Source organism: Centruroides vittatus, unplaced genomic scaffold, assembly GCF_030686945.1.
Source record: "Centruroides vittatus isolate TY-2023 unplaced genomic scaffold, ASM3068694v2 contig_250, whole genome shotgun sequence".
NCBI classification, from domain to species: domain Eukaryota; kingdom Metazoa; phylum Arthropoda; class Arachnida; order Scorpiones; family Buthidae; genus Centruroides; species Centruroides vittatus.
In genome coordinates this window covers 1,254,962-1,282,848 of record NW_027121584.1, presented here as the reverse complement: position 1 = coordinate 1,282,848, position 27,887 = coordinate 1,254,962, and the positions used below count along the sequence as shown (strand labels likewise).

At 29.7% G+C, this 27,887-nt stretch overlaps 2 protein-coding genes across 2 annotated transcripts in view; one reads left to right on the top strand and one right to left on the bottom strand.

Moving 5' to 3' along the window:
• Positions 1–122: 122 nt before the first annotated feature.
• Positions 123–22,840, top strand: LOC136971430 (FUN14 domain-containing protein 1). The gene is made up of 6 exons (XM_067265890.1): positions 123–269; positions 7,915–7,959; positions 10,204–10,354; positions 15,167–15,242; positions 19,117–19,236; positions 22,637–22,840. The coding sequence occupies exons 2-6, from the start codon at positions 7,950–7,952 to the stop codon at positions 22,715–22,717; spliced, it is 438 nt and encodes a 145-aa protein (XP_067121991.1). The 5' UTR covers positions 123–269; positions 7,915–7,949; the 3' UTR covers positions 22,718–22,840.
• Positions 22,841–26,868: 4,028 nt separating this feature from the next.
• Positions 26,869–27,887, bottom strand: part of LOC136971406 (rhodanese domain-containing protein CG4456-like) — a 47,212-nt gene continuing 46,193 nt past the window's right edge. The window contains exon 7 of the mRNA XM_067265861.1: positions 26,869–27,025. Coding sequence (XP_067121962.1) covers positions 26,959–27,025 — 67 coding nt within the window. The 3' untranslated portion in view covers positions 26,869–26,958. The remainder of the gene's footprint in view (positions 27,026–27,887) is intronic.

Genomic DNA, 27,887 nt, shown 5'->3' with positions numbered 1-27,887 from the left:
TTCAATTTGTTAGAACTATTTTTTTAATATAAAAAATACCTATACGAGCCATTATATTACAAATTTTAAATTTATTTATTATTCTGTTCTTAAAAATAAAATACTTTTAGATGCGCAACGATTTTATTCGAACACGAGAATTATTAGTCAAATTACGTTACATTAGAGTATTATACTTAATATATTAATATTGGCTGGCAGCACTGAATTTTAGACCGAGAGAGGGTATTTTTAGAGCGAAGTTTAAGGGAATCCTTGAGACGAGGAAGGTATGACTCATTTTTAATTTTGTTTCTGTCGTATTGTTTGTAGATAGAATTTAAAAATAGGTAAATATGCCACATCGTTACAAATGAAAACATTTAATGTTATTAAGAACGGACAAGACGAATATTATAAGGAAAAAGATCTCTATCCGCTGAATGATGTATGGGGGGCTACATCAGTTCGAAAGGTTCGTCTACAAGACCTGATTCTTGTCACACAAAATAACTGAGAAATTATTCAGTGGGCGATGACAATAGTCTTAAAAACTCAACGCATTTGTGAGAATAGTCGTGTGGGTGTGAATGTGATGAGGTTAGAAGAGATAAATAAAGCACACTGCACAGTTTGGCATTGTACTGTACAGCTTGTAGGGCTTGTAAAAACTTTCGGGGATACTATAGATTACCACCTATGGAATTTCGGGACTTTGAGTATATATCAGAACTGAGGGGACCGAGACAAGTTTAACGATACCCTACTTTTGGACCGGAGACGAAAAATAAAAAAGTTGTTATACTTTTTTAGGCGGTCGGGCGATGATCGGGAGTCACATCGCTCTCTCTGCTAAGCCTATTTTGTGTTTAATTAACAGGCAGTCCAGCAAGTCGGCCATATATACTTTCAACAGAGGCAGATGTTGATCCACAAGCACACCAATCGTCTGCAGTTGGAGTTAAGTCCTTTTTGCACATCCTCGTGCTCCTCAACCTCGGGGCCTATGGCCCCTCAGCCGCCGACATGCTCACTATTGCTTGCGGTTGGCTAGTACTACGTGCCGCTTTTGCAGCTTATCCAGCAAACCTAACCTATCCCTCCGGGAAATGACCGTAGTTGACATCATGGTTTGCAGACTTTACCGCAAGATGGTGGTACTAGCAACTACGGTACCGTCTGCATGATAGGATTAAAAAAGTATGATGACTTTCTTATTTTTTGTCTCCAGTCCAAAAGTAAGGTACCGTTGAACTCGTCTTGGTCCCGAGTTCAAATATATACTGTCACAAAATTCCATAGGTGGTAATCTATAGTACAGCCAAAATTTCTATTTGCAAAGATTCATTTTTCACCAATAGTCATTTGCCAGTATCTACTTATTCAGTTGGCACATCTGTGGACCTTTGAACTCAATGAGCGGGACTTCCTCGTAAGAGAGCTTCAAATTGCTTCTGCTTGTACAATTGTAGATTGGAAACAGTTCTGTGGAGATATGTGTAATGAATGGTTTGTACCAAATCGTATTGTCGTCAAAGAGCCCAGTCATGTAGTTGAGGTCGACGAAAGTCGTTTTGTTTGTCAAAAGTATAATTGAGTTTGTCTTGTTAGAGAATGGTGGGTTTTTCTAGGATACAATGTTCATACAAAAGAAAGCTTTGTGGTCACGGTCGATCGACGAAATTCTACCACTTTGTTGCTTATCTTATAGCAGTTTGTTTTATCTGGCATGACTGAAGTTTGATCTGTGGGCTGTATATGACACGGTTGGAAATGTAAGGTACCGACAGCTTACCGTTAACCATTTGGTTAACCTTGTCAACCCCGTCACTTGTGCGCCTACGGATCGTATCGAGTGTATTTGTTAAAATACTGAAGAAAAAATAAACGTCATTTTGGCACTCTCCCCGTTCTGCTTTGGAATTATCTTGCAGAATTTTTATGGCGTTGATAGTTTTTAAGAAACTCGTCTTGAAATTTTGTTTTTTGGGTGTGTCGAGTTTATCCTGACACAACAAATTAGTTTACTCTATTATTTGATTCATTTTTGTCTCATATCAAAAATGATATATTTTGAAATATAAATTTCAGTCATATTTCAAAATATTTTATATAATTCCTGAACTCTAATTTGTACAGTATTTGTTAATCATTATGTAATATTTTTCCTTTTTTGTTTTAATGTTTATAAACATGTAAAACATGTTTGGTTTTTATATGATGTAAAGAATTTTATTTTTAACTTGTATTTATTTTTATGTTTTTACTTGTATATTGTTGTTAGGATATTTATTAAATCGGGGGTGGAAAGCTACCAAATTGCATTTTCTAACTGTGAAATAAATAAATATTTGTTTCATTGTTGAATCATTTGAAATGTATTTTTTTTCAATAATTAAGACTATACAAAATAAAGTTTTCTTAAATACTTAAAAGATGTAGTGTTGAGGATGAAATGAAATGTTTCCAACCTTGTGTTAAGGCAAGAGTGTAAAGGATCTTACAAATAAGCACACTTTGAAATCTTGTCAATATCTATATTATCTTTTATAATAATTAGGACCATGATACACAATATCTACACCTGTAACAACTGCAATTAACCAGTCTCGCAACATGAAATATGCCGATGATGCCTTATAACATGTATATAACCGACAATTATATCAGACTAAAACTACAAATCTAAATCTATATATATATATATATATACATACATACATACATACATACATACATACATACATACAAGTATGTACAAATCACATAAATTACACAATACTTATATTTGGGCGATCATCAGGTATACTGCAAGGTCATTCCCACACTGGCCTTCCTTTCCAAACCATGTGTAGTTCATAGAAACAAGAAAGGAATTATCTTTACTTTCTTCATGGTGAACTAATAGTTACTATACATTAATCTTAACAATAATATTTTCTTGGTAAGGGAACTTAGACGAAAATCTGATCTGTGCAGATGCAAGGGATTCTCTTGGTTTCCTCTTTTTTTTTTTTTTTTTTTTAATTTTTCATCTCCTTGTTCCCTTCTTAATGACGAGCGACAATCCTCACCTCTTACACGAAAGTTCAACAATTCTTCTGTCCAGGTGGTGAACCAGCCAACGGAAAAAAAAAAGTTCCCGTAACATGTAGCATCGCATTTTATATTGCCTGCCATCCAGGGCTACGGCCACGTCCACGTCCACATGGTACAGAGTCGACCAATCCTCTGTCTGCTTACAAGCACCCGTCAAAAGATGATACAGTACCATGAAACAAATAAGCCACGCAACAATAATTCGAATTCTGACACGGACGAAACGGAATGCATATATGTGTGTATATATATATATATTATTATTATTTTTATGTTTATATATATATATATATATAAAAACATAAAAATAATAATAATAGTGACCAATCACTACAAAGAGTAAAGACACTTGCACCTTACAATAATTGATAATGTGTTTAAATACACGTATCTTAGTGAATTTACAAAAATATTTGTCTACCTTATAAAATTGTATTATTTATTATCTATTAAACAAACACAATTGACTGGTGCAGTTGTACTAACATTCAACATTTACATGTGCATTAAGCTTTAAAAAAGTTCTAAATTTTATTTAGTCTATTTTTCATGCATTACTTTGAGGTAGATCTTTTACTATTCATCAATGTTTTGATATAACTTATTTCAATTGGTGTTTTTGTAATATACAGTGATGTAAATGGATATTTTTATTATTTTCAAACTAAATATAATTTAATTGTAACAAACAATTCAAGAAGATGTATTAGCAATAACTGTAACGTAGACAAAAAAACTAAGGAATAGGATTAGGAGTTACAAATCTTTGTATCAAATATGTCAACAAATCTTTTTGAGAAAAATTTTTTCCATTGACCACCTTTATTATATATATTGAAGGGAGGATTGATGGAAATTTTTAAAAAATATTTGTATAACTTTCTTCTCTAAGAATAATTTTTTAGTACTCACATAACTGAAACAAACCTTAGTTTGCTCTTCATTTGTTTATTTCACAAAAACATTTTGAAACAAAATTTTAAATTAGAAATTATAAAGCAATTTATAATTGAATTTTTGTAACTTGTATTGTGTGTAATTATAGTGTATTGTATAGTGTTGTTCATTGCCCTTTTTCAAATTTTTATCGACTGTCGGGAGCTGTAAAATTAGAATCTATTATAATTTGTAGTATAAAAGTATAAGATGTTAAAACTAACAGTCGAGAGAGGGCTGGAGATTTCTCCCAGGGCCCAGGGAAATACAACTGATATACTCGTATTTGATATAAGTTGTATTTCTGTTATTTGTTTCAACCATTAAAGTATGAATCACAATTTATCATTTTAACTTTTTAAAGCAACTTATAATTTACTTATTTTTGTTTTGTTGTATTCATAGACAATCTATTATTGAATTTATTTGTAGAATATGATCAATTCTTTTACAATAAAGTTTGTAAATTGTCTCTAGTCTGCTAATATGACAGTGTAAGGAACTGGGGGGTTTTTTTTTATTTATTTATTTATACAGAAAAGGCCTCTTCCCACTCAGAGAGCACTAAGAGGCTCAGGGAAGCCTAGGCATAGTTGGTACTAGTACATGAAAATCATTGTGATGGCACAAAGAAGGGACAGCGGGTGAAGTGACATTCCCTATTCAAATATTAGAGTTAGAACAGAGCATATGACACCCACATAAACACACACATATAGCTAGAAAAATAAACACACATCTAAATATAACAAGTATACAAAAACATATATTACCAAGATAGACTCTGTAGAAACACTAATATCCCAGCCAGGAACAGTGACAGTATGCCACAGCCAGCAGAAAGAGTCTTATTGGGGACCTATATGCTTTATTTAGTCGTAATGACTAGTACACTGAATAAAGCAATCCTTTAGTAAGTTAAAACCCTCAACGTCCTCTACTAAAGCGTGGAGAGGAGCTGGCCAGACCTGCAGCTGGTCGCAAAGGAAGGTGATCAATTTTCTTCAACAGATATCAAAAAGGCTACAGTCATACAAGATATGCTCAATAGTGTCCAGAACCTGGCAACCACAGTTACAATTTGGGTTATTTATGATCTTGAATCTATAAAGATAGCTATTTAGTTTACCATGCTGTGTTAATAAAGTTTACCATGCTGCATAGTGAAATGGTCATGATGCTCCCAATTAATTTTAATCCTGTGACTGACGGTAGGAAAGAAGCCATGCATAACGGCACCATTTGTGTCTGCTTGCCATCTGGAGTCCCACAGCTGAATTGAACTCTGTCGAAGGATATGCTTAGCATGCCCTAAAGGAAGAATAGAATAATCTATATTACTATTTAAATGTGCACTAGTAGCCAGGAGGTCAGCTAAGCCATTCCCCGGGCAAGCAGAGTGTGCCTTAATCCAAGAGGCCTTAGTGTTGTACAAGGCGATGCACTTTTAATAAAATAAGTTTAGATGTCTAAACTTAAGTTTTATTAAAATAAGTTAAGATAAGTTTTATTAAAATAAGTTGTAGATGTCTAAACTTAGCTTGGTGGATATCTTAGGCTTTTTTAAACAAGCCAATGCAGTCAGTGAATCAATGCAAAGTAACACATGGTTCAGCTTATTTTTAATTATGTAATTTAGAGCATGCCAGACAGCTAAAATTTCAGCCTGAACAATGGAACAATCCTGATGTAACTTAAAGTCTAAACAATGCAAAACTTGCATGCCTGACAGGAAAGCCACAGATGCCCCTGTGCCGCGCTCGGACCTCGACCCATCAGTGAATATCTTAAGCGGATGGTGGTCAGCATAATCGATTAATGCACCTTTATGTGAATATGTAGGGTTAGGAAGCTGCTCCACACTAGCATGGATAGCATACTGAACACAATAATTATTAAGGTGCAATGTACCTTCCCTCTTAATGTTAAAATAATCATAATGCTCTCTAAGCAGAAGATCCAATGGTAATTTGTTAGCTAAAAGTAAAGCAGTTTCTCTCGAAATAGTCCTATATCCCTTAATTATTTTAATACAAATATGCCGTTGAACCTTTAAAAAGCATATCCCTATTCTTTTGGTACTTGAGAGCATCCCCCCAGACCCCTACAGCATATCCCAGATACAGTAGTACAGCTCCCTCGTAAATAACATCTAAAGTCTTAGAAGCAAGTCCCCATCGTAGGGTCACTATTCTATTTAACATGTGTAGCAGTTTCTCAGCCTCCCCAACTGCACACGGATATGGGGCGACCAGCTAAGCTTGTCATGTAATGTAACCCCCAGGTATTTAATTGAATTTACATACTCCAAGACTTTCCCATTTAAAGTCAAAGGTGGTTTACTAATCTTACGCTTCCTCGTTACAAATAGGAATTTAGTCTTGTCAGTATTAAATTTTAATTTAGTTTCATTAGCCCAATTTTGAAGACTGGCTAGTATGGAACTAGCTTTCTTTTTAAGAGAATAAATATTTTTGTCAGTTACCGTCACAAGCATGTCGTCGGCAAAGGCAAAGAGTTCACTACCGGCGGGAAGCTTGATCCTAAAAACAGTGTTGATTAAAATATTCCACAGGGCTGGGCCAGAAGCAGAACCCTGAGGAACACCCAGCGAAACATCCCTAGTGGATACTACAGTATTATACCTTAAAGATACCTTCCTGTCCTAAAAGTAACTTACCACAAGATCGTACAGATTCTTTGGTACTTTGGCAGTTCAAAGTTCGCGTAGAATGAGTATGGGCCAGGCACTGTCAAATGCCGAGGAAATGTCCAGAGAGATTACAATGCATATTTTTTTGTTACTTAAGGCATGCTGCATAATATCCCTAACTTTAATCAGGGGGTCAACAGTACTCATCTGAGGAGTGAAGCCAAATTGGTTTTTATTTAGGAATTTTTTAAGATTTAAGTGGTAATTTATTCTATTGATCATTAATTTTTCTAAAATTTTACCTAATACAGGGAGCAAACTAATTGGCCTAAAGGATTTCGGATTATCCAGAGTTTTGCATGGTTTCGGAATGAGTTTCACCACTGCATGCTTCCATGATTTATCAAACAATTATCGGCGATAAGTCGGTAAGACCTACTCACTCTGTCAAAGGATGGTAATATTAAATATTGGAGAAAGACTCTATGGAGATATTCTCCAATATTTCAGAAATCAAATTTTTAGAGATGTTTAAAACAGCCTTGAAGAGAGAGAGTGTATTAATATATGAGGTGCAGATCCATTAATTGTGTGCTTGGAAAGCTTTTTATGATAATTCCGAGGAAAAAAAGATTACTATAATAATTGAGTTAAACTATGGCATATTAATACAAAATTATATATAATACCTTATCAAATGCACTTCAATTCAAAGTTGTTATGAAATATAAAGTCCATAATGACGTCATCGATTTGAACAGAATAATGTTCCATATTATATTTCATAACAACTTTGAATTGAAGTGCATTCGATTAGGAAGTTCAATTTGCCTGAAGAAGAACCGTAATGGTTCGAAAACATTTATAATACCTTAGATGTAAAGTTTGATTTTGTAAATTTAAATTTCATAAATTTCAAAAATGATTGGAATTTGAATTCAGTTTGAATATAGAATACTATTTCAATTGAACATGTGTAACTGACTTAAAGCAGGGCAGTCAAGCTATTAAAAACATTTGTGGACAGTGAAAAAACAGTGGTTGCCGATGTTATTAATATTTAATTAAGTAAAAATTTGACTTTGCTGTTTTTTATTTTTATTTTTTATTTTTTGTATGTTGCATAACTCTACTTATAATTTTAACCAGTATCTTTGCATTGTATTCTCTTTTTTTATGGCTAATTGTTTACTTATAAGCTTTTTTTAAATTGCTTTTTATATATTAATAGAAATGTTTTTTTTAAGTGATATGAAGAAACTGAAAGCTTGAAACTCTAAAGATGAAGATAGGTAAGAGTTATTTATGTTAGCCACAAATATACAATGTTCATGTATTGCTAGCTCTATACAAACCACTTTTTATTTTGATGGCAACCATATTTGAATTGAGTTTTCTTAGAACATGTTAAATTTTAATTCTAATCATTAAATTTATAACTTTATCAATTCACTTACATTCAAGAAATAAATTACTTCTGTGCTACAGCCCATTTTGATATTGATATATTTCATTTATTCTCTCATCTGATTGTTTAACATAGTCTTATTAAAAAATTTAAGCAAATTTTTTTTTCTCAAGTGATTTTCAGATTAATTTGGTTATATTTTTTGAAATTGTTATTCTGTTTGTATGTCTTCAGCTTTATGTTAACTATTAAAATTTAAAGGATTGTTCTAAGAAAAAGTGAATTTAATTGTAGTAGAAATGAACATTCCACTTGTAAAAATTGCATTATTTTTGTTTTTGTCATTGTCATTGATAAATTGGTAATTTTTTATAAAAATGTAATGATGAGCAAAAGCTATTCTTTTACTTATCATTTGGCAAATTTTAACATAATATATTACATTTTGCAGTTTAGTTAATTTTAAGCTGGGTCATAGCATCAATAGTAGTTAATTTTCTTGAATTTAAATGAATTGAAATTCAAAAATTATATCTTGAATATGATGATGACAAAATTTACTTGATAATGTTATCAATGGTGTATGACATTTTCCATTACATATCAATTTCTCTATGTAGTGCATGTTCATGTTTTAAAGATTAACGAAACTGGATGTAGTTGGGACTATATTGCTGTAATAGCAAGAACTTATAAGTTTATATTTCAGATTAAGGACAACAGGGGCCGTATTCTGGTCACCTTCTCTGGTCTCTCATCTCTCACAGGCCGGTCGCTGCTTGGCTAATCATTTGGATTAGCCGATCAGCGACTGGCCTGTGAGAGATGAGAGACCAGAATATGGCCCCAGGATAAATATGTTTATCCTGAGGCTGTATTCTGGCCATAAAAATTTTAATAGTTGAATAAAGCAAAATAAGTAAAATTTAATTACTTCATATTTTCTCCCATTGTTTTCGATAGGGTTATATTCATTAAGTTTACATTAAAAATTTTTGGAATGATTTTTATTTAATAATTGGCAAGTTTTTATTACATGCCCATCAAAAATGATAGATTAAAACTTATAATGTATTGTATATTCTATTGATTTTATCATATATTAGGGGGAAAAATTTTTATTTAAAGCAGTGCTTTTCAAACTTGGTATTCACAGACCAGTTTCTTTTCATTTGCATTTCTCATACACCAGTATCTTTGTGAAATTAAATTTAAAAAAAAAATTATGAAATGGAGAAAACTAAGTTCAAAAGAAATTTTTTTTAAGTTTTAGACTGAATTAATAAGAAAAATACAATAACAAAATTTGGTTTTAATCATTTTGAATAATCTCAAAGATCAGAAAGTTTAATGGATATAAAAATATTTTGTCATAAAATATAAGTACTGTACTTCACTCTTTCTCAGAATAAGAATGGAGCCAATGTTCATTAGTCTACATAAGCAAAGAAAAATAGTTTCATGTTCATTACAAAATAGATTATATATTATAAAATTGTAAGATATGTTTAAACTGTTATAATCTACTTGAAATTTTCAAACTTTTTCCAAGAAATTTGAGATTATAAAAAAAAAAGTCACATAACATCATATGTTTGAATTTTCAATTTTTATTTTACTACTGCCACTGTAATTTCATTGCTTGGCTACAGTAGTAGTGTGATACACATTCAACATTCAGCACATCAGTTCCATTCTTATTTTAGAAATACACTGTACTACAGGTTTTATTTGTTTAAATACATTAAAAATATACAGGGTGAGACACAAACATTGAACTAGATGGTATCTCACTTTTGCTACATAATAACTACTTGAATGCAATTGTGCAGAGTACTATAATTTGTAATTTTCTTTCTGCTTTTTGTATCAAACTGTTTTATTCATTGATTATTGATAGTTATGAATAAACAAAAATTAACTTGAGGAATATTGCAGTAATTTTCTACATTTGTGAAGTGATAAAGTCTTCGGAAGCAAGCAGTAATCTGTAAATAAATCTAATTTTGATTTAACTTTTTGATTAAAAAATTTATATAAATTAAATATAAATGTATATTATATAAAAATGTGGATCTTTTATGATTTATTTTATTCTAATCAAACATATATTTTTCTGTATTTTTAGAATCTGTAGATATAGATCTTTCTTCCAAATCTATTAACATAGATATAAAGAAAAAGCCAAAAGACAAAAATGGATGGTTACGTACTGCTTTAGATGATATTTCAAAAGCATCAACTGCAAAACAGTTAACTGTTGGAGGATTATCTGGATGGTATATATTATATTACTATAATATTCTTAAATACTTAAATTTCTACTTGTAGTGAAATTCATGTATACTGTTTACAAAGTTTTAATATTCAAAATAAAATATATATATATGACACAAAATCACCAAGGTGGAAAATTTGCTTTGCCAGCAAATTAATTACTTAAATTGTAGCTTTATTGAGCAAATGAACATAATGCAACACTAAAATTAATTTATTTTAACCGTACACCATACAATATACTTTAAAAGTAAAATAGATTTTATATTATTTCATTGTAAATATACGCAAAATCATTTCAGGAACATGTCCTAAAGTACGATCTTCAAAAACAATCTGCAAGAAATTATATAAAATAAATGATATTTAACAATTATCATTACTTATATTATGTATTTTTTATCCCAAAACTAGTTTTTGGAAGTGTTATTTAAAAAAAACTTTACTTTTAAATAGAAATATGCTAAAATATTATGTCCGACAGCACATGCGTCATTTTAGTGAACGCAGCTGTAATTGGTCGAAAATAATTTAAAGTGAACGCAGTCATACGGTGCCAGACCTCAGTAGTTGGTAAAAGCGATAACGTAACTAACTATCAGTGTGTTTTCTGCCAAATAAATTATAATTAAGTGGTAAGTACCTTTTAATTCATTATTTATAGAGCGTACATAAATAGTTCATCAACCCGGGAATACGTTTATTAGTTTTAAATATTGATAAAATACTTTTTAGAGTACAATAATAACAAACTAACCTCAAATATTTTACATTAACTGGGTCAGACCACGTCTAAGATGGCCATCATAAAATCAAAGCGCACGTTAATTTGAAATCGTCATTTTGTTAACCATCATTTTGGCAGCGTTCCCGGACATGATGACACGTTCTCGAAATGACGATGACGCTCTCAAAATGATGATTTTGTTTCCGGAGTGTATTCTCTTACAATTTTTCATTAACTTACTTTATGTGTTGTGTGTATGTCATTTCCAATAAGTTAACATACTTGTTGATTTTTTCTTCATAGCAATATGGATACTCCTGATGCAGAAAAAAACAAAAAAGAGACAAAAAAGATAGTGCGGCTTATTTGCACCAAAGAGAAAAGGCTAATGCTAGAAAAAGAAATTTTTTAGGTAAGATGACCGATGAAGAGAGAGAAATTAAAAGGGCTAAGGCCAGGGAATATTATAAAAAGAAAAAAGCAGTAAAGAAAGTGAAGAATATTGCTGATATGACTGAGTGAGAAAAGCGAAAGCAGAGAAAAGATAGGACAAAAGCATCGAAAAAATACAGAGAGAAGAAAAAGGCATTAGCAAATATAATAAGTGATACGCCGCCACAATCAGATGATGAGTCAGCCACAATCCCTTCAGTGAGAAGACAAGTAGGAAGAAAACAAGTTCGGAAAGATAGAGCAAAAGCATACCGAAAAATAAAAAAACAGGAAGAAACTATAGTTCAAATAAAACAAAAAATTGAGTCTTTAAAAAAAAAACTTCAAACAAGAGATGCAAAAAAAGCAACCTGTACCTACAACTCCTAACAGCAGAGTTGATGCTCTAATTAAAGACATTCACATATCTCCTGAAGTGTGCAAAAGCCTTTTGTTTAGCAAAGTATTGAATACGCTTTCTAGTCTTTTTAACATAAGGTTGGTAGAACGTATGGATGTTTTTATGCCTTCGATAGAATCTTCTGTTGCCGAAGAGCCCATGGTTACAGATAATTTGGAAGACCATTTGAAATTTAAGGAGAGACACAACACTTATAAAACTATTTACAACTCATCTTCATCAGATGACGAAGATTTAATGGCAATTTCTGTTTGTCAGCAAATTAAAGAAAAATACATTGATGTTGAAGCAAGTTGTACGTCTTATGGTCAAGAAAAAATACAACCAAATTTGATATCCCCTGGGACATTCTTGTTAATTAAAGTCCCTACTCAAAAGACAAATACCTATTATAGATATGTTGCTACCTGCCAGACATATGTCGATGACGATGGCAGGGAAATTTCAGTAAATTTCTTCAGATCTGTGTGGTGCGTAAAAGTACCAGAAAATTCAAACTGGAATTAAATAATGTGTCTTATATTAACTTTGAGCAAATAATTAGTATTATTCCGACACCATTAATAAAAAAAAGAACAGAATCGAGAATATTATTATTGCGATACTGATATTGATGTTTTCGAAAAAATTTAAGAATTATTTTTTGCTTTGTTTTGTAAATAAGTCTTTACAAAGTTAACAAGTTTTTGTTTCAGAATTTATTTTAGATTGTATTATATAACTTTTCTTTAACTAAGTAAAGTTAATTTAATGTTAAGTACAAATGTTATGGCTTTATAAATAAACATCTTTGATTTCTAAAACTGTCATTCATAATTAAAATATACCCTTACTATACCCTATAATATCATTATCGTCATTCTGGAAACGCCTGATCATTTCCAAGAAAGTTACTAAAATTGAATAAAACATTTACAATTTTAGTTATCATCACAAAAAAAGATTGTAGTTATATTAAAAAACATTACTTCTATGCATGTGATGTGAATTTAATTATAAAAGTTACTGATGTTTTTGTATTTCTTAAATTGTATGCATGAAAATAGCAACTAATCTTCGTTTTTGGTGTATTTTGCTTTAAAAAGATTTTGTGTATTATTGTTATTTTTTTAGATAATATTGATAAATATATACCTACGCCATTGAATAAAGCAAAAAAAACCACAGTTTTGTATTTTTTGAACATTTCATTAACTTTACAAAAACGTTCTCAAAATGACCATTTTTAGCGAAGTCTCTGTTACAAAGCGGTATTATAAAAAAGTAACAAATTCTATGCGCTGCCCTATCAAGTGTTGTTTAAACAGAAATTTAGTGATAATATAAAATAATTGTCATCATTATAGCTTGTAATATTTTTTGTCATAAAACTAATCTGGAAATTTGCAACCTTGGCGATTTTGAGCCATAAATAAATAAATATATATATATATTTATTAGGAATTGTAGATATGTAATAAGAGATTATTAAAAAAAAGTTCTAAGTAGAATTTTATTTTTTAATCTCTTATTACATATCTACAGTTCCTTTTAAGACAAGATGCATTTTCAAATTATACACGTCAGCCAGTTACAAAATTTTTTTGACATTGTGGACAAGACAGAAACTTGCTTGCTAATAAATCTCGTTTAAGTATTTAATTATATTATTTTTGATCCAAGCAATTAATGAAGAATTTTGGATTCATCCTGTTTGTTTATCAAAGGAATGATATTCGTTTTTCTCTAAACTTTGTGATGAATCGAACAATGTGACAGCTTCCGCTTGAATTAAAATGCCATCTAAACTGTGGCAAGACTCTGTAATGAAATATTTCTGAACCACGGTCTAGATGATCTCTAAACTGTCATCAGCATCTAAGTTTTCTCTCTGCAATCGGCCCTTTGTGACCAACTGTATATTCAGTTTATAATTGCTTTGATATCTGTTGGTACACAAATGCAAGTACACTGTTTTAATAAAAATATTACCAAATAATTTTTAAAATTGTCTAAAATATTATAATAGAAACTCAATACAAATTGAAGGTAAATATTCTTTTGATATTATTTATGATAAACTTTTTGATATATTTAAATTTGTAATTTAAATTATATTTAATGAACTGAAGTTTTCAACAGAAGTAAAAATTGTTATTGGAATGACAGAGAAGTGTGTTTATATTTTCATTTATAAAGTTTGGCAATGTTTTAATAATCTATAGCTATATATATAAAAATGAATTCTTGTTGGTTTGTCCTTTATACAAATCTTTATTCTTAAACTGAATTGAACAAAGTTTGTGTATTATTTAGACACTAGAATTGACACTAAGCTATACTACCCCAAAATATTGATTTTAATTTTTTTATATCAATTCATTTCTGTCTACATTTGACTCGTTGCCTTTACTTTTAGCAGAAAAATCCATCTGTTGGCAGAAAAATTTAAAAAAATAATAAACTGAATTAAATTTATACAAAAAAGAAAATACAGTAATTTAAAAATACAAGTATTATGTTCTCTTTATTATCATGACAACGATACAGCACAAAACAGATGCGCTATATCATTATTGCAACGGTAGCACGTGCATGGAGTTAAAAGTATTACACTGTGAAAACTATATAAATATTAATTTTCCACATCTAATACCTTAGGTATTTTCATTTCTGAATAGTACTTTCTTATTCTAACAATTTTTCTATAAAGTTTGCTATTTATGAAGACATACTTCCCAATTAGTTTCTAGATGTACTGATGATGCTCTTAAAATGGGTCATATGCTGGGCCACCAACACAGATCACTTTTCAAATATTAATAAATTCCAAAGACATCCAAAAAATGTCTCACATTTTCAGGTAATACTGTGAAAAGTATCTTTTTTTCTGTTTTGCTATTAAAGTCAAATCATTACATTTAAGGACTCGGATATTTTTCTTTTTGAACAGGATTTTCATAAAATTAATAATTTCATATGTTTAAATTTTTCTCTTATAAACCAGACAATGCTGGGTACATAAGCTAGTATACTATAATAATGACTCTCAACAATAATAATCTTTCAACTTTTATGTAATATTTTATATAACAGTAGTCTTATAATAAAATACATGAAACAAATAAATTCATGATCAACAATTTAAAAAAATTAAAATTCAAAACAAATTTCACTGGTATATTTTTCTTATATTTTCAAATATTTTATTTTTTATATAAAGTTCAACCTCAATCTTTTTGAAAATTTTTTTAGGTGTTCTGGTTATTTATTTACTAAAGTTGGAAAAGTAGCAGCAGCAGCTGTAGCTGGAAGTATTATATTTTTGCAGGTAATTCTTTTTACACGACTACAATATATTTATGCTATATTAAAAATTTATAAACAAACAGAAACATGTTGTATTTAATATTTAAGCTTTATTTTAAAACTTCTGGCCATAAAATTACAAATGCAAACCTTGTCAAACATTTATTTTTTTTCAACCTGTTATGGACTTTTTAGTTTTATAGTTGAAGTTTAAAAAGATTAAATATTAAAAATTTACACTGTAATATGGTTGCTGTCTATAGTCTAATAGACATTTATTAAAGCTAAATGATTACCAGATTAACCTGGGTTACATTACCACTACTAATATTTATTAAATACTGAGTAATTTGGCACTAGAGGTAGGTGTTAGATGTCATCTCTTATTAAATTAATATTTACTAAATAATTTAGAAAATTCTGAAGAAAAAATTGGTTCACAGCAGAACTTTAATCCACAACTGCCACTTACATTGTCAGTTACACTACCTGGACCTCTGTCTGATACTAAACTGACAATGTAAATGACAGTTGTGGGTTCAAGTTCTGCTGTGGGCCAATTTTTTTCTTTGGAATTTTCTAAATTATTTAGTAAATATTAATTTAATAAGAGATGACATCTAACACCTACCTCTAGTGCCAAATTACTCAGTATTTAATAATTATTAGTAGTGGTAATGTAGCCCTGGTTAATGGGTAATTGTTTGGCTTTAATATAACTATCAGGATTTGAGATGTTTATATAAAAATTTTTTTCACAAGTATGATAAAGTGCAGTCAATCAGACACTAGGCAGCTTTTCATCCTTTATTTATTCTTTTTAGTTGATATGCATTTCAGACTCACAATGCCCCTCATCAGTTAACTATTTTTAAATTAAAATGTACAGTACATGGTTACTATATAACATTAAATTGTTAAGATAACTCATATAATTACAAAGAACATACCTTCTGTTCTGTATTTTACATTAGCCAATTTTGGGTGATGTTCAAGCATAGTTTCTTAGAATGGGTGTATGCATGATTACAGATTTTTCCTTTTTTTTCATTCTGCCATTTAATAAATTATACTAAGTTATGACATAGTATTAAGCATATAAATTAACATTCTAAATGACGTACCTGTTGTGTTCTTTTTAAGACAAAAGTTTGTAAATTATTAAAACACCTTTTGTTAAAACTTCAACAATACACATTTAGTTTAAACATTTTGGAAGGTTTTTGTAAAAAGGAAATTTTCCAATCATGCAATCACTCTTACAGTACTGCATTATCCTCATTGCTTAGACTCGCATTGATTTTCTGTATTGATGTATGTAGATTTTTATTGATTTTCTATTTTACATTTTTTTTTTATTTGGAGGATTAAATTTTTCATTGTCAAAAAATTTATAAGTTATTAAGAAATATTATTTTTTTAATAATATTTTCTAGTATCTAGACATTCACAATTGCCATAAATAATCAGGCTATATTTTGGAAATAATTATTATGAGTTACAAATAAATTTGGCACTAGAGAGATGCATTAGGCACCACCTCATATTAAAATTAAACTGGAAGAAAAGAATTGGCCCAAAGCAGGACTCCAGTTTATTCTAAATTAATTAATTTAGAATAAACTGGAAATATTTTGGAAATATTAATTTAATTAATATTTCCAAAATATAGCCTGATTATTTATGGCAATTGTGACTGTCTAGATACAAAAAATATTATTAAAAAAATATTTCTTAATAACTTATAAATTTTTTGACAATGAAAAATTTAGAAAAGTTTAAACCTGTAAATAAAAAAAAAGTAAAATAGAAAATTGGTGCAAAGCTAAGTGATGAGGATAATGCAGTACTGTAACAGTGAATGCATGATCAGAAAATTTCCTTTTTACAAAAACCTTCCAAAATGTTTAAACTGAATGTGTATTGTTGAAGTTTTAACAAAAGATGTTTTAATAATTTACAAACTTTTAATTGTCTTAAAAAGAACACAACAGGTATGTCATTTGAAATGTCATCCACATACCTTCTGTAAAATTTTATTCAATTTATTGCACTGATTACTTTATCTATATCTTCCATTACTAGTTCTGCCAGTTTTGGTCCAATCACTGATTCCATACTGATACTGTCTGTCTGTGTATACTATTTATCCTGTATTGCAAAATAGTTACTTCTACAAGAAAACTCAATTAGTTCTATTATCTCTGCCATTGCATTAATGTTATTTAGTTTGTTTTTTATAATATCCCATATGGGTACATTTCAATAATGTCAAGACTGGCTATTTTAAACATTTCTTCTATATTTATTTTTTTAAGTTCATTTATAAGTTCTTCAGTATTTTTATAGCAAAACTGGAATTGTTATATTTTTGGAGTTCTTGTTTTAAAAATTTTTTGAGATTATATAGTGTGGAATATTTGAAATCTACAATGGGTTGCACTTTTTTTGGTACTTTGTGTTTTTAACTGCACATTTAGTTTCGGTGCTCTTTTATTGTCTTCATTTAAGATGAAGCATGTTTCTTCTTTTATTATTGTTAATTGTCTACTTGGACTTTACTTATTAATAGGACTTTATACTGGTGTTTAAAGATTGGCACAGTAATGAGAGTTAGTTCAGGAAAGAACAAAATTTCTTTATTATATCACCTGTAGTAATAATTTCAGAAATTATTACTACAGGTGATATAATAAAGAAATTTTCTTTTTTCCTGAACTAACTCTCATTACTGTGCCAATCTTTAAACACCAGTATAAAGTCCTATTAATAAGTAAAGTCCAAGTAGACAATTAACAATATTAGAATTTAAGGACAATAAGGCTTTTACAATGTTTCTTCTTTTTTTTTAGCTTATTTAATTTTTGTACTTTGGTAATTCTATTTTTTAATTCTGTATTTATTATTTGAGTAGGGTTGATTGGTAGTTCTCAAAATTTTGTATTTTCTACTGTATCTTTATCCTTTGTACCCATTCTTGAGTAACTATAATTATTTGCTTCGATTTATCGACTTTTATGATTTATGATTTATGATTTATTGTTGCTTAAGAACATATGCAATGTGTTAATTTGATCTCTATATTGAAAATAATTCTTATCGCTGTTTATTTTTTCTTTTTTTCTTGTAATATATTTTTTTTATTTTATTACTAATATTCAGTTTTGCTATATTTGAGTCTATTTTGGTTAGGCCATTGCACATGCGATCCAAGTTCGGTATTATGTCTAGTACTTTCCATTGATTTGGGCCATTGGAATTTAGTCCTTTATATAACATTTCGTGGATTTGTTCTGGAATCTTGACTTGTGTTTTATTTAGTATAAGGGTATTTTTCCAATTGTTTTTCTTTCAAAGTCGGGTATTTGAATTTTTTGACTAGTCACTCTTGTTTATTATATGCATAATTTTCTAGATATTCTTTTTTGCTTTTCATTAATGTCTAAATTTTGACTTCTTTGTATTTTAAGTTTTCTTAATTTTCTTTTTATTCTTCTAATTTTAATGTATTTATATTTTATTGCAGATCTTAATATTTTAAAGTTTATATATTCCTTATCTCTGGTTGGTATAACTTCCAAAATAGATTTTGGTAAAGATAATGTATGCAAAGGTTTTTGTCTCTTTTAGATGTTTCTTAAAATTATCTATGTCTATTAAGTTTTTGTTTATCTCATCTTCTATCTTGTTCATAGATTTGTTGTTTTTTATTGACATGTCTGATTGACTGCACTTTATCATGCTTGTGAAACAGACATAGAATGACACGGTTTCAAATTATTAAAGTATAAAAATTTATTATATTTTAACAAAGAAAATTATTGGAAAAAATATATGGAAAAAACTGTTAGTAATAATAAAGGTGCTTATGAAATTTTTATTAAAATTTTCTTCAGATTGCACAATATAGAGGTTATATCAAAGTTAATTGGACCACAGTAAATAAAGATCTGAACAAAGCAAAACAGAATTTGGAAAAAGAAGCAAAGAACAGGCTTCCTCGACTTGTTAATGAAGTAATGTGTTTTATTTATTTTTTTTTTTTTTATATACTGAAATATATCATATTAAATATACTAAGACATTATATCTGTGATATTATTGCTTTCTTTAAATTGTTTTGTATGAAATAATTAATTTGAAAATTGCAGCCCAATAAAGACCAGACATAGAAAGCTTAGTCTAAATTAAAGTATGATTAAAAAATTACAGCTTGGAATTGTGACAATGTCATGATAAATTTTTATTGATAGACAGATTGTTATTTTTAGTTATAAATTTGTTCAAGATAAATGTTTCAATTGTTCAACTATACAGATCAATTGTTTTACCAAATGGGACATTTCTGTCAACATACACAAAAACACCATTTGCATTTGGTCAGCTTTAACTTTTACTCAAAACTGTATTTATATACATGTTACTGTGAAAGACCGATATCTGGCAAATGTCGAGATTCTCTGGTGAATGTCAGCATTCACACAGTTGTTTCGTGTATGTACGAAATATTTGCTAAATATCATTATTTCTCACTTACACCGCAAATGTCAACATTCAGCATGCACTGATGGTGAATGTTGAATAAAAATATTTTTCTTGCGTTAAGTCAAAAATGCTACTTTTTAATATATGATATATGTCAAAATAGGAGAGAGCTTAAGTAAACAGCTCATGTAAATAAACTGTTGAATCTAAGATGAACAGTATATTCTTAATCAGAAAAGAAAAATAATACCAATAATAAACTTACACATAAATTATCTGATTAACGTCATACAATCTTATTTATTGCAACAACTTAAACTATTATGACACTTTGAATTGCACAAGACTCCCTTGCTTTTACAACTGTATTTAGTCGTGGAACACTTCTTTTTACAATTACAGCATGTATAGCCTTGCCTCCCACTTCTCAAATTAATTGGCAGCTGCTGCTCTCGGAGAAATCTTACCTAACCTAACCTATCATTGCACGTACCAACAAACCTTGCATAAGACTGACAAACAGCAGTGTTCGAGAGTATAACAAATTGGTGGAGGTCAAAACGAAAAGCTGCATCTAAGCTTATCTGTGCTTGTTGACATACACCAGCAATTGTTCGACTGTATAATAATATAACCAAATATTCGGTCTTTCACTGACATATTTTGTATGTGTCGACATTCATTGGAGAATATTGACATTCTCTAATTTCAGTCTTTCACGGTGACATACTATTTAACAAGTTATAATAGCTCTTTACTACTGTGTTACCTAGTATAATTCTAAATCATGTATGTCTGGAGGCAAAGATTGGACCAGAAGTATAAGGAGTGTAACTGGTAACATGAGGATTCACAGTCCAAACCTTCATCTTAAACATCTCTTCCAAAAGAAAAAGGAATTATTTTTACAATTAAAATTCTTTTTAATAGTTTGTTTTGCCACTGAAATTTCAAATGACTTGCACTTTTGGATAATAGTGTATACTTTCTCCTGACAGTTAACTGCTTCACAATAAATATCTCTTGGGATTTAAGTCAGCATCAAATTAATTGTCAACATCAAACCTTTCTCACAATTGAAATGGTCTAATTACACTTAGAAATAAGTGTAATTAGACCATTTGGAATGTTTGATCAAGAGACTAAATCTGTAAAATGCTGTGTTTCAAGGACAGTGTTGTCCTCTCTCAATCAATGGAAGATGTGCATGCTTTTCCACTGTTAACTATTGGAAGTCACCAAGTCTGTTTACCTTTCTCAATCATTTGAGTTAACAGAACCTGCCATATATGCTCTCCATCATTCCAGATTAATCGTAACTTGGTATACCAATTTAGTATTCCACTAAGTGTGTATGTTGTTTGACTGACCTTTTTCTATCCTGAGTCCAGAACCTCTGCTCAGATTTTATAAAGAAAACAACCAACTGGACAAATAATAAAACTAATGAAACTGTGGACTTTTGTCAGACTGTATACCAAGTCAAAGGTATTGTAAAAGCTTTCTCTCAACAAACAAGAATAACAAGTCATCCTCCTTCCCAGAATACATGACCTTCACACAGGAGAGTCTTATTCTGGGCTCAAAATCATTATTTTCATCTTTCATTTCAATATTGACTGTGATAAGAAATCATGTGAGATATCACACATTTACCCTATGTGGATGCAAGTCTCACACTTTAAGTTCATTTTTTCTTCCAGACTAGTTTAAATTATTAATTAGTGTGTCATTTTGTAATAAATTTAATTGTTATCTACTTTAGTATCAACTTGTTTAATAAATTAAGTTACACAAATTTAAAAGCAGGATGTTTTTTTTTGTTTATAATTTTCAGCCATTTGGTTGGTCATAAATATTGTATTTTACTTGTCATTAATATTCAAGGTTTGGTTTGAAATGACTGAAACTATGAAAAACAAAATATCATGCTGTTTAGATAGTAAATTGGAAGCCATACTTTGGTTACATCTTGAATGCATGAACATAGCATAGTTACAAATAAACTAGAAATGATTGACTACATAGATTAATGTGTGTATAATATATATATATATATATATATATATATAATTATTATAGTTTGTATTGCGGACAGAATTCTGAGAGTTGTTGAGACTATCTAAGTTTAATAAAAAGTCTGCAATTGTCATTATTGGTCTTGAATTAATGTATAGTTTGTGACTAACACTATAATGTCTCAAATAAGCTCTCTTGGTCAAGTTTTGTTTTGTTTTGTTGTTTTTATTTGTTTGTTTCATCTATTGTTTTGATTGATTTTTCAAGAGTGGGATATTAGAAGAAATTTTCTAGTTTGGAATTGAATTTGACTTTTTTATTCTTTAAAGGCCATGATAACTTATTTTATGATTGTATTATTGACAGCTGAATGACCAGATGATAAAGGGCATTCTTTTCTTTCTGAGTAACCTAAAACAGATAATATCTGAAAACCTTCTGAGGAAACTCAAATTCATAAAGAATAAACATTCCCACCCTAACCATTCAACTACTACATTGTGGATTTGATCAAACCCATAATAACTATGCAGAAATGCCCTTCATCATCATTGCCTTGGGAAAGAGGGTTACTTCTGTTACATCTTTTCAAATTGTTAAAATTTTATACTTAAATATAACTGTTCATCACAACATATGCAGCAGTAAACAATATTTATGTATTATTCTGAGAGTAATGAGTAACAAATGCTTTTGAAAAACAGTATTCATTTCTTCATACAAGTAACAAGTACAGAAGTAATAGATAGTTTATTATTTGAATATCATCTTCAGACAGTAATGTCGAATAATATTTATTATACATTGATATATAATTAAATAAAAAATATGAAAATTATAAAGAAAAAAATAAGTATAAAATTAAATTCAATAAAACTTTGTGTTTATACATATATATATTTTGTTTTACAGGGGCAAAAATTTGTAGAAGAAAATGTGGTTTTAGTTACAGGCTTTGCTGGTGGCTTCCTTCTTGGTTTAGCATCTGCCTAATATATTATAATGAGGAAAGAATACATTTTGTTTTCTGAAAAGTGGATTATTAAAATTTTTGAAATTTATATTTGAATTAATTTATTGTAGAAGTTGAATAATAAACTGCAAAGTTTTCCAAAATTTAAGTTATAAATTTTTGAAATTACATGTACTTATTTTTAATTTATTTTATAAAAGATTTTTTCCAATTGTTTTTTCCCTGATAAGTCACACATTTTTGTATTTAAAATTTATTGGAAAATTAGGATACATCCTATAAGCCAAATATATTTTGATTACCATATAATGGTGCATCACATTTTTTATGTCAATTTTTTTGGGAAAAATTTTTATAATGTAAAATGCATTTCATATTAAAGAAAGTATTTTATTTTCAAAAATTTGGTAATTAGAATTAAGAATTCACTGGTATATATGCACAGTAGATAACAAATTATGTAATGTATGATCAAATTCAAAGGGGACAAGCTATTTAGTAACCACCACCACTACCACAAGGGGTGGAAAATGGTTTTTGTTAGTATCTATGTTGCTATTGAGTTTATAGCGATGATGATGATAAACTTCAAGATGAGAAGATTCTCTACAAAAAATGGTTGCTTGTATCAAAAATTTGATAACAATTTCTGCTCAATCTGATGCTGACCACAACTTTGTTACATCACCTGGTGATTCACAGAGCAAGGCAATTGTTGCCCTACATGCCTATACATTTTGCAAATTGCCTTCCATTTCATGCAATTAATTATGGAAATTTTTTAAATTGCAGTAAAACTTAGTTTTATAGTTTTGGAAGTACAATTGGAATTATGCTGCATGCTGATTGACTGTGACAGAATTGCCATGAAAAAATATATGTTGTTTCAGTAGTTTAAGTTGCCAAGAAAATTGCTGATGTGTTTCAAACTCTGCCATTAAAACAATAAACGACAAAATATAAAACGTAAACTTTGAAAAAAAAATGATTTGCACAATAATATATAACTTTGAATATTTACTTATTAAATTACTCTTAACAAAATTATAAAATGTTGGTAAATTATTCTAGTACTGAAATGATGTTAGAAATCTTGTAAACTTAAGAAAGCAACTTCCAAAACACTCATGTTGTCTAGATTCCGGATGTGCTGCCATAGGGACTACCTAAGTAAACTTCCTACCAAAACTTTACTTAAGTAAAATTTTATCAGTTTTATGAAATCTTCCTCCATTTGGAAACACCAATCCCTTTGTTTTCTGAAAATTAAAAGAAAGATCATTTTTTAAAATATTATCAGAAATTAAAATCAGTTTCTTTTGTAAAGATGACTTCGAGTCTGCTAGTAATAATACATCATCTGCATATAGAAGACAATGCAGCTCATCCGTGACATTTAGGTAAAAACCCGAAAAATGAGAATGATGAAATATCTCTGGAAGATCATTTATAAACAAATTAAAATCCAATTTCAAAAAATGTATCCATTTGTCAGTAGAAATCTGACTCGCTGCAGTCTGCTTGATTTATAATTTTCCAAGTCTCTTGGCGACCTTGTGGTTTGCAACTGTTTACTTATATTCCTCCAATGTTTTTTCTTCTTAGAACTACATAATGAACAAAAACTGATTTTATAGTTAATATGTTTGACCAAATTGTCATTCTAGCGAAATCTTTATCAAACCATCCAAGACCAACTTTGCCTCTTATTGCAAATTTTCAAATTAATGTAATGATTAATGAATAAGTTCATTCAATATTGTCACAGCTGTAATAATACTGCATAATTATGAATCTTAGAGAAAAGTTTGTAATACTCTTAATAATTTAACATTGATTAAATTTTTTTTCAAATATTTTAACTCTACGAATCTCTCTCAATTACCATTTACACTCTCAGTTTGAGGGCAAATGTTAACAAACTGTTTAAATTATTTATCATTTTTTATTTAAAGCTTTAAAGTGGATGAACAAAATCGTTCCACACACAAATATCCATACACATTTCAAGATTCCAAGTCCAAAAATGTAAAAGTTTTGGAGAGTTGTTTTTGTAGGACCTTTTAAGATTTTTACATGGTTTGATATGCCATACTTTCCCTCTGTTATACTGTGTATAACAGCCAGGAAAATAAGAAGTCAACCTACATTATTACAATGTAGCAACAAGAAATGAGGATTAGGAGAGGGAAAAAACAAGAGAGGACCCAAAAAAAATCACAGATGTTTTTTAATTTAAAAAATTTAATTAAAACTAACGTAATTTCTATTTTTTTTTTTATTAAATTTCATATCACTATGCGAGATCCGGAAATTTCCGAATGTAAATTCGTAAAAACGTAACCATTTTTAATAATTGTTCCTTCTATTATATTGAAGAATTTTCCTATTAAAAGCATCCTCCCTAAAAACGGTCCTGGACGAGAAAGTATGCGTCCCCGGCCGTATAACTGTCAACAATCTATTGTTCTTAAGCTGTATCCAGATCCTCTTACAACTTCAGTTTATAGTTAACGTCCGAATTCGTCATATATTTTTGGTCCCGGGAACACCTATGACCCAAATCGCCAGCAACCATCGATCATGTGACCACTTTTCCCAGCCTAAAGCTATAAAAGCCACTCCTTTCCCCCCCTCAAAGGGGAGTCTCTTATCATCTGCCGGATGAATGCCATCGCAGGTTGTCACCGCTCTGGACCTACCATCCCAACGTCTCCACGCTCAGTCTCGACTTTTTAAAACTGTGCCAATTTCGGATATTTATCTCCACCGCTTGGATGTCAAGGAACATACTCTATAAGGAAACTATTGTGAGGTATGAACTGAAACTGTAAGCTCTCACTCTCGAACCCTACGCGAATTATGGAATTAGTCAGATTTTGTATTTGTGTCCTTTGTTAATTCTAATAAACCTTGTTTTAATTGTTAAATGGTGTCCCTCTTTGACTCGAATATTGCTTTCGCCTTATCGTCGACCCCATCTCATCTCCTATCCACTCCCGACCAAGAGAGTCCCTACTCGGGGGACTGAATTCGAAACTTTAGCCATCCTGACAAGCGAGTTGCCGGAAAGGGAGGTACGACTTCTGCCTAACCTCCCTCGATCTCACAACTATACCAGGGATGGCAAACCTATGGCACGCGTGCCCAAAGTGGAACATAAGAGAAATCATCTGGCACATAATGTATCATATGATTTCTGTCTTTTTCAATCAGATTTTTTACATTTATTCAAATTAAAGTGTATTTGTTTAATTTCTTTAAATATCATTATTCAAAGTGTAAGACTATAGCATGCGGACTCAAAAAGGTTTGCCATCCCTGCACTATACTAATGGAATTGTTATAAAGTTTTATAAAATAAATGCAACTATTCTGCATGGTGAAATTGCATAGTTCATCTTAAAGAATGGAATTAGGAGAATGTGAAAGTATCTTATCTAATTTATAAATGAATTGCATATTTTTCAGTAATAATACGAAACACAGAGCTAACTCAAAAATATTTAAATAATAAGTATCTTTAATTAACACGTGCACAATGATTGTATTGCAAATGATTGAATAAACCAGTGTTGCCATCATAAATGTTTAAAACATTTTGAAGTTTGAACAAATAAATTATTTTTTGTGTCAATGGAAAGGACTTAAGCTCCTGTGGTCCTCCTGTTGTCAGGAAAACTTCATGGTCGGTGATATTTTCTTACCATATTTCTTTTAAAAAACAATCAGATTATAACCTTAGCCATCAGTATTGTCTACTGCTCTGGGGACAGAAATGTGGCCCACTTAATCACATAGCCATCTGGCTTTTGTATATGCCAATTCAAAGCAAAACTGAACACTGTATAAAAATTTTTTTAAAAATTGAAATGTTATACTTTAACAAATCATTGTTGGATATTTTTTAATCACTTATTATTAATCAGCTAACTTAATAATAATTCCAGGGATTGTAGTTCAGGAATTTCTTATGAACAGTCTGTCTCAAATGTATCGAGCCTCGTCCTTTACCATCTGGCCAATTTCATAAATAGTATGGAATAAAAGCCCTCTTAGTGCCCTGGAGAGTCAAAAAATAAAACTACAAATTTGTTTATTAGAACATTTATTTTTATAAGAACATTTTGTAACAAATTTATTTTCAATATAACTAATAAAATCATATAAATTGTATGTTTTTAAAAAATAATTTTTATTATCTAAAAAAATTTGTAACATGATACTAAAACTAGAATCAAACCAGGGTAACATTATTAGCTCAACATTTTTCAATATCTCCACCTTTTTCAACCCAATCCTGAAAGCTTCCAAGATAACATTTAACCCTAGGAATGATAAATTAAAATAATTAATTAAATATTTGTAATTAAACATTTAAAAATATCATCTTGTCATAATAATTTTAAGAAAACTATGCAATATAATTAAATTAAAATTATATTTTTATATTTTAATAATTTAAAAAATTTGCATATTTGTTGTGAATTGTTTGAAAAATTATTATAAAAATGTAATTTTCATACTATTGTTATAATTTTAATGTATGCATACAGACTGAGCATAATTTAAAAACACCTGCAGAGATGTCTACAGATCAAATTTCCACCAAACCTAAATTGCAATATAATTTCATAATATATGGAAGCAATTTCCACAGAAAAAAGTTCCAAAAATCATCATCAATGGAATTTGGTGCTGTGAGTCCAACAGTATAAGAAGGCAATTGTAAAATAAACAAATCAGAAATATAAATAAAAAATGGGATTGATAAGTTTAATGTACTACTCATGTACTACACCATATGATAACACTTCACATTGTAGCATTCACTAATTAGAAAAGGTACACAAGATATTCGAACGTACCAAATATTGTATCTAATAAACGCTGTGCTTATTGGCAGAATGCAATTGATCATTAGAGGTCTTTTTTCAAAAAATGTATTATTCTGACTTTTAAGGCAGTCAAGTTGGAAATGAATTCCTGAAAAATAATGCTTTTGAAATATCCCCAATAACTTTAAAGATTAAGATCAGATTAAAAAGAGAACTGTGTTATTGGAAATGAGTAAGTAATCTTTGTCATCAATAAAATTTACACCAGCTACTATGCAAACCATCCCGTGAGAAAATGCTGCATTTCTTTATATTGAAGCCAAGCAGTCATTCTGAATGTATATGGTGTTGG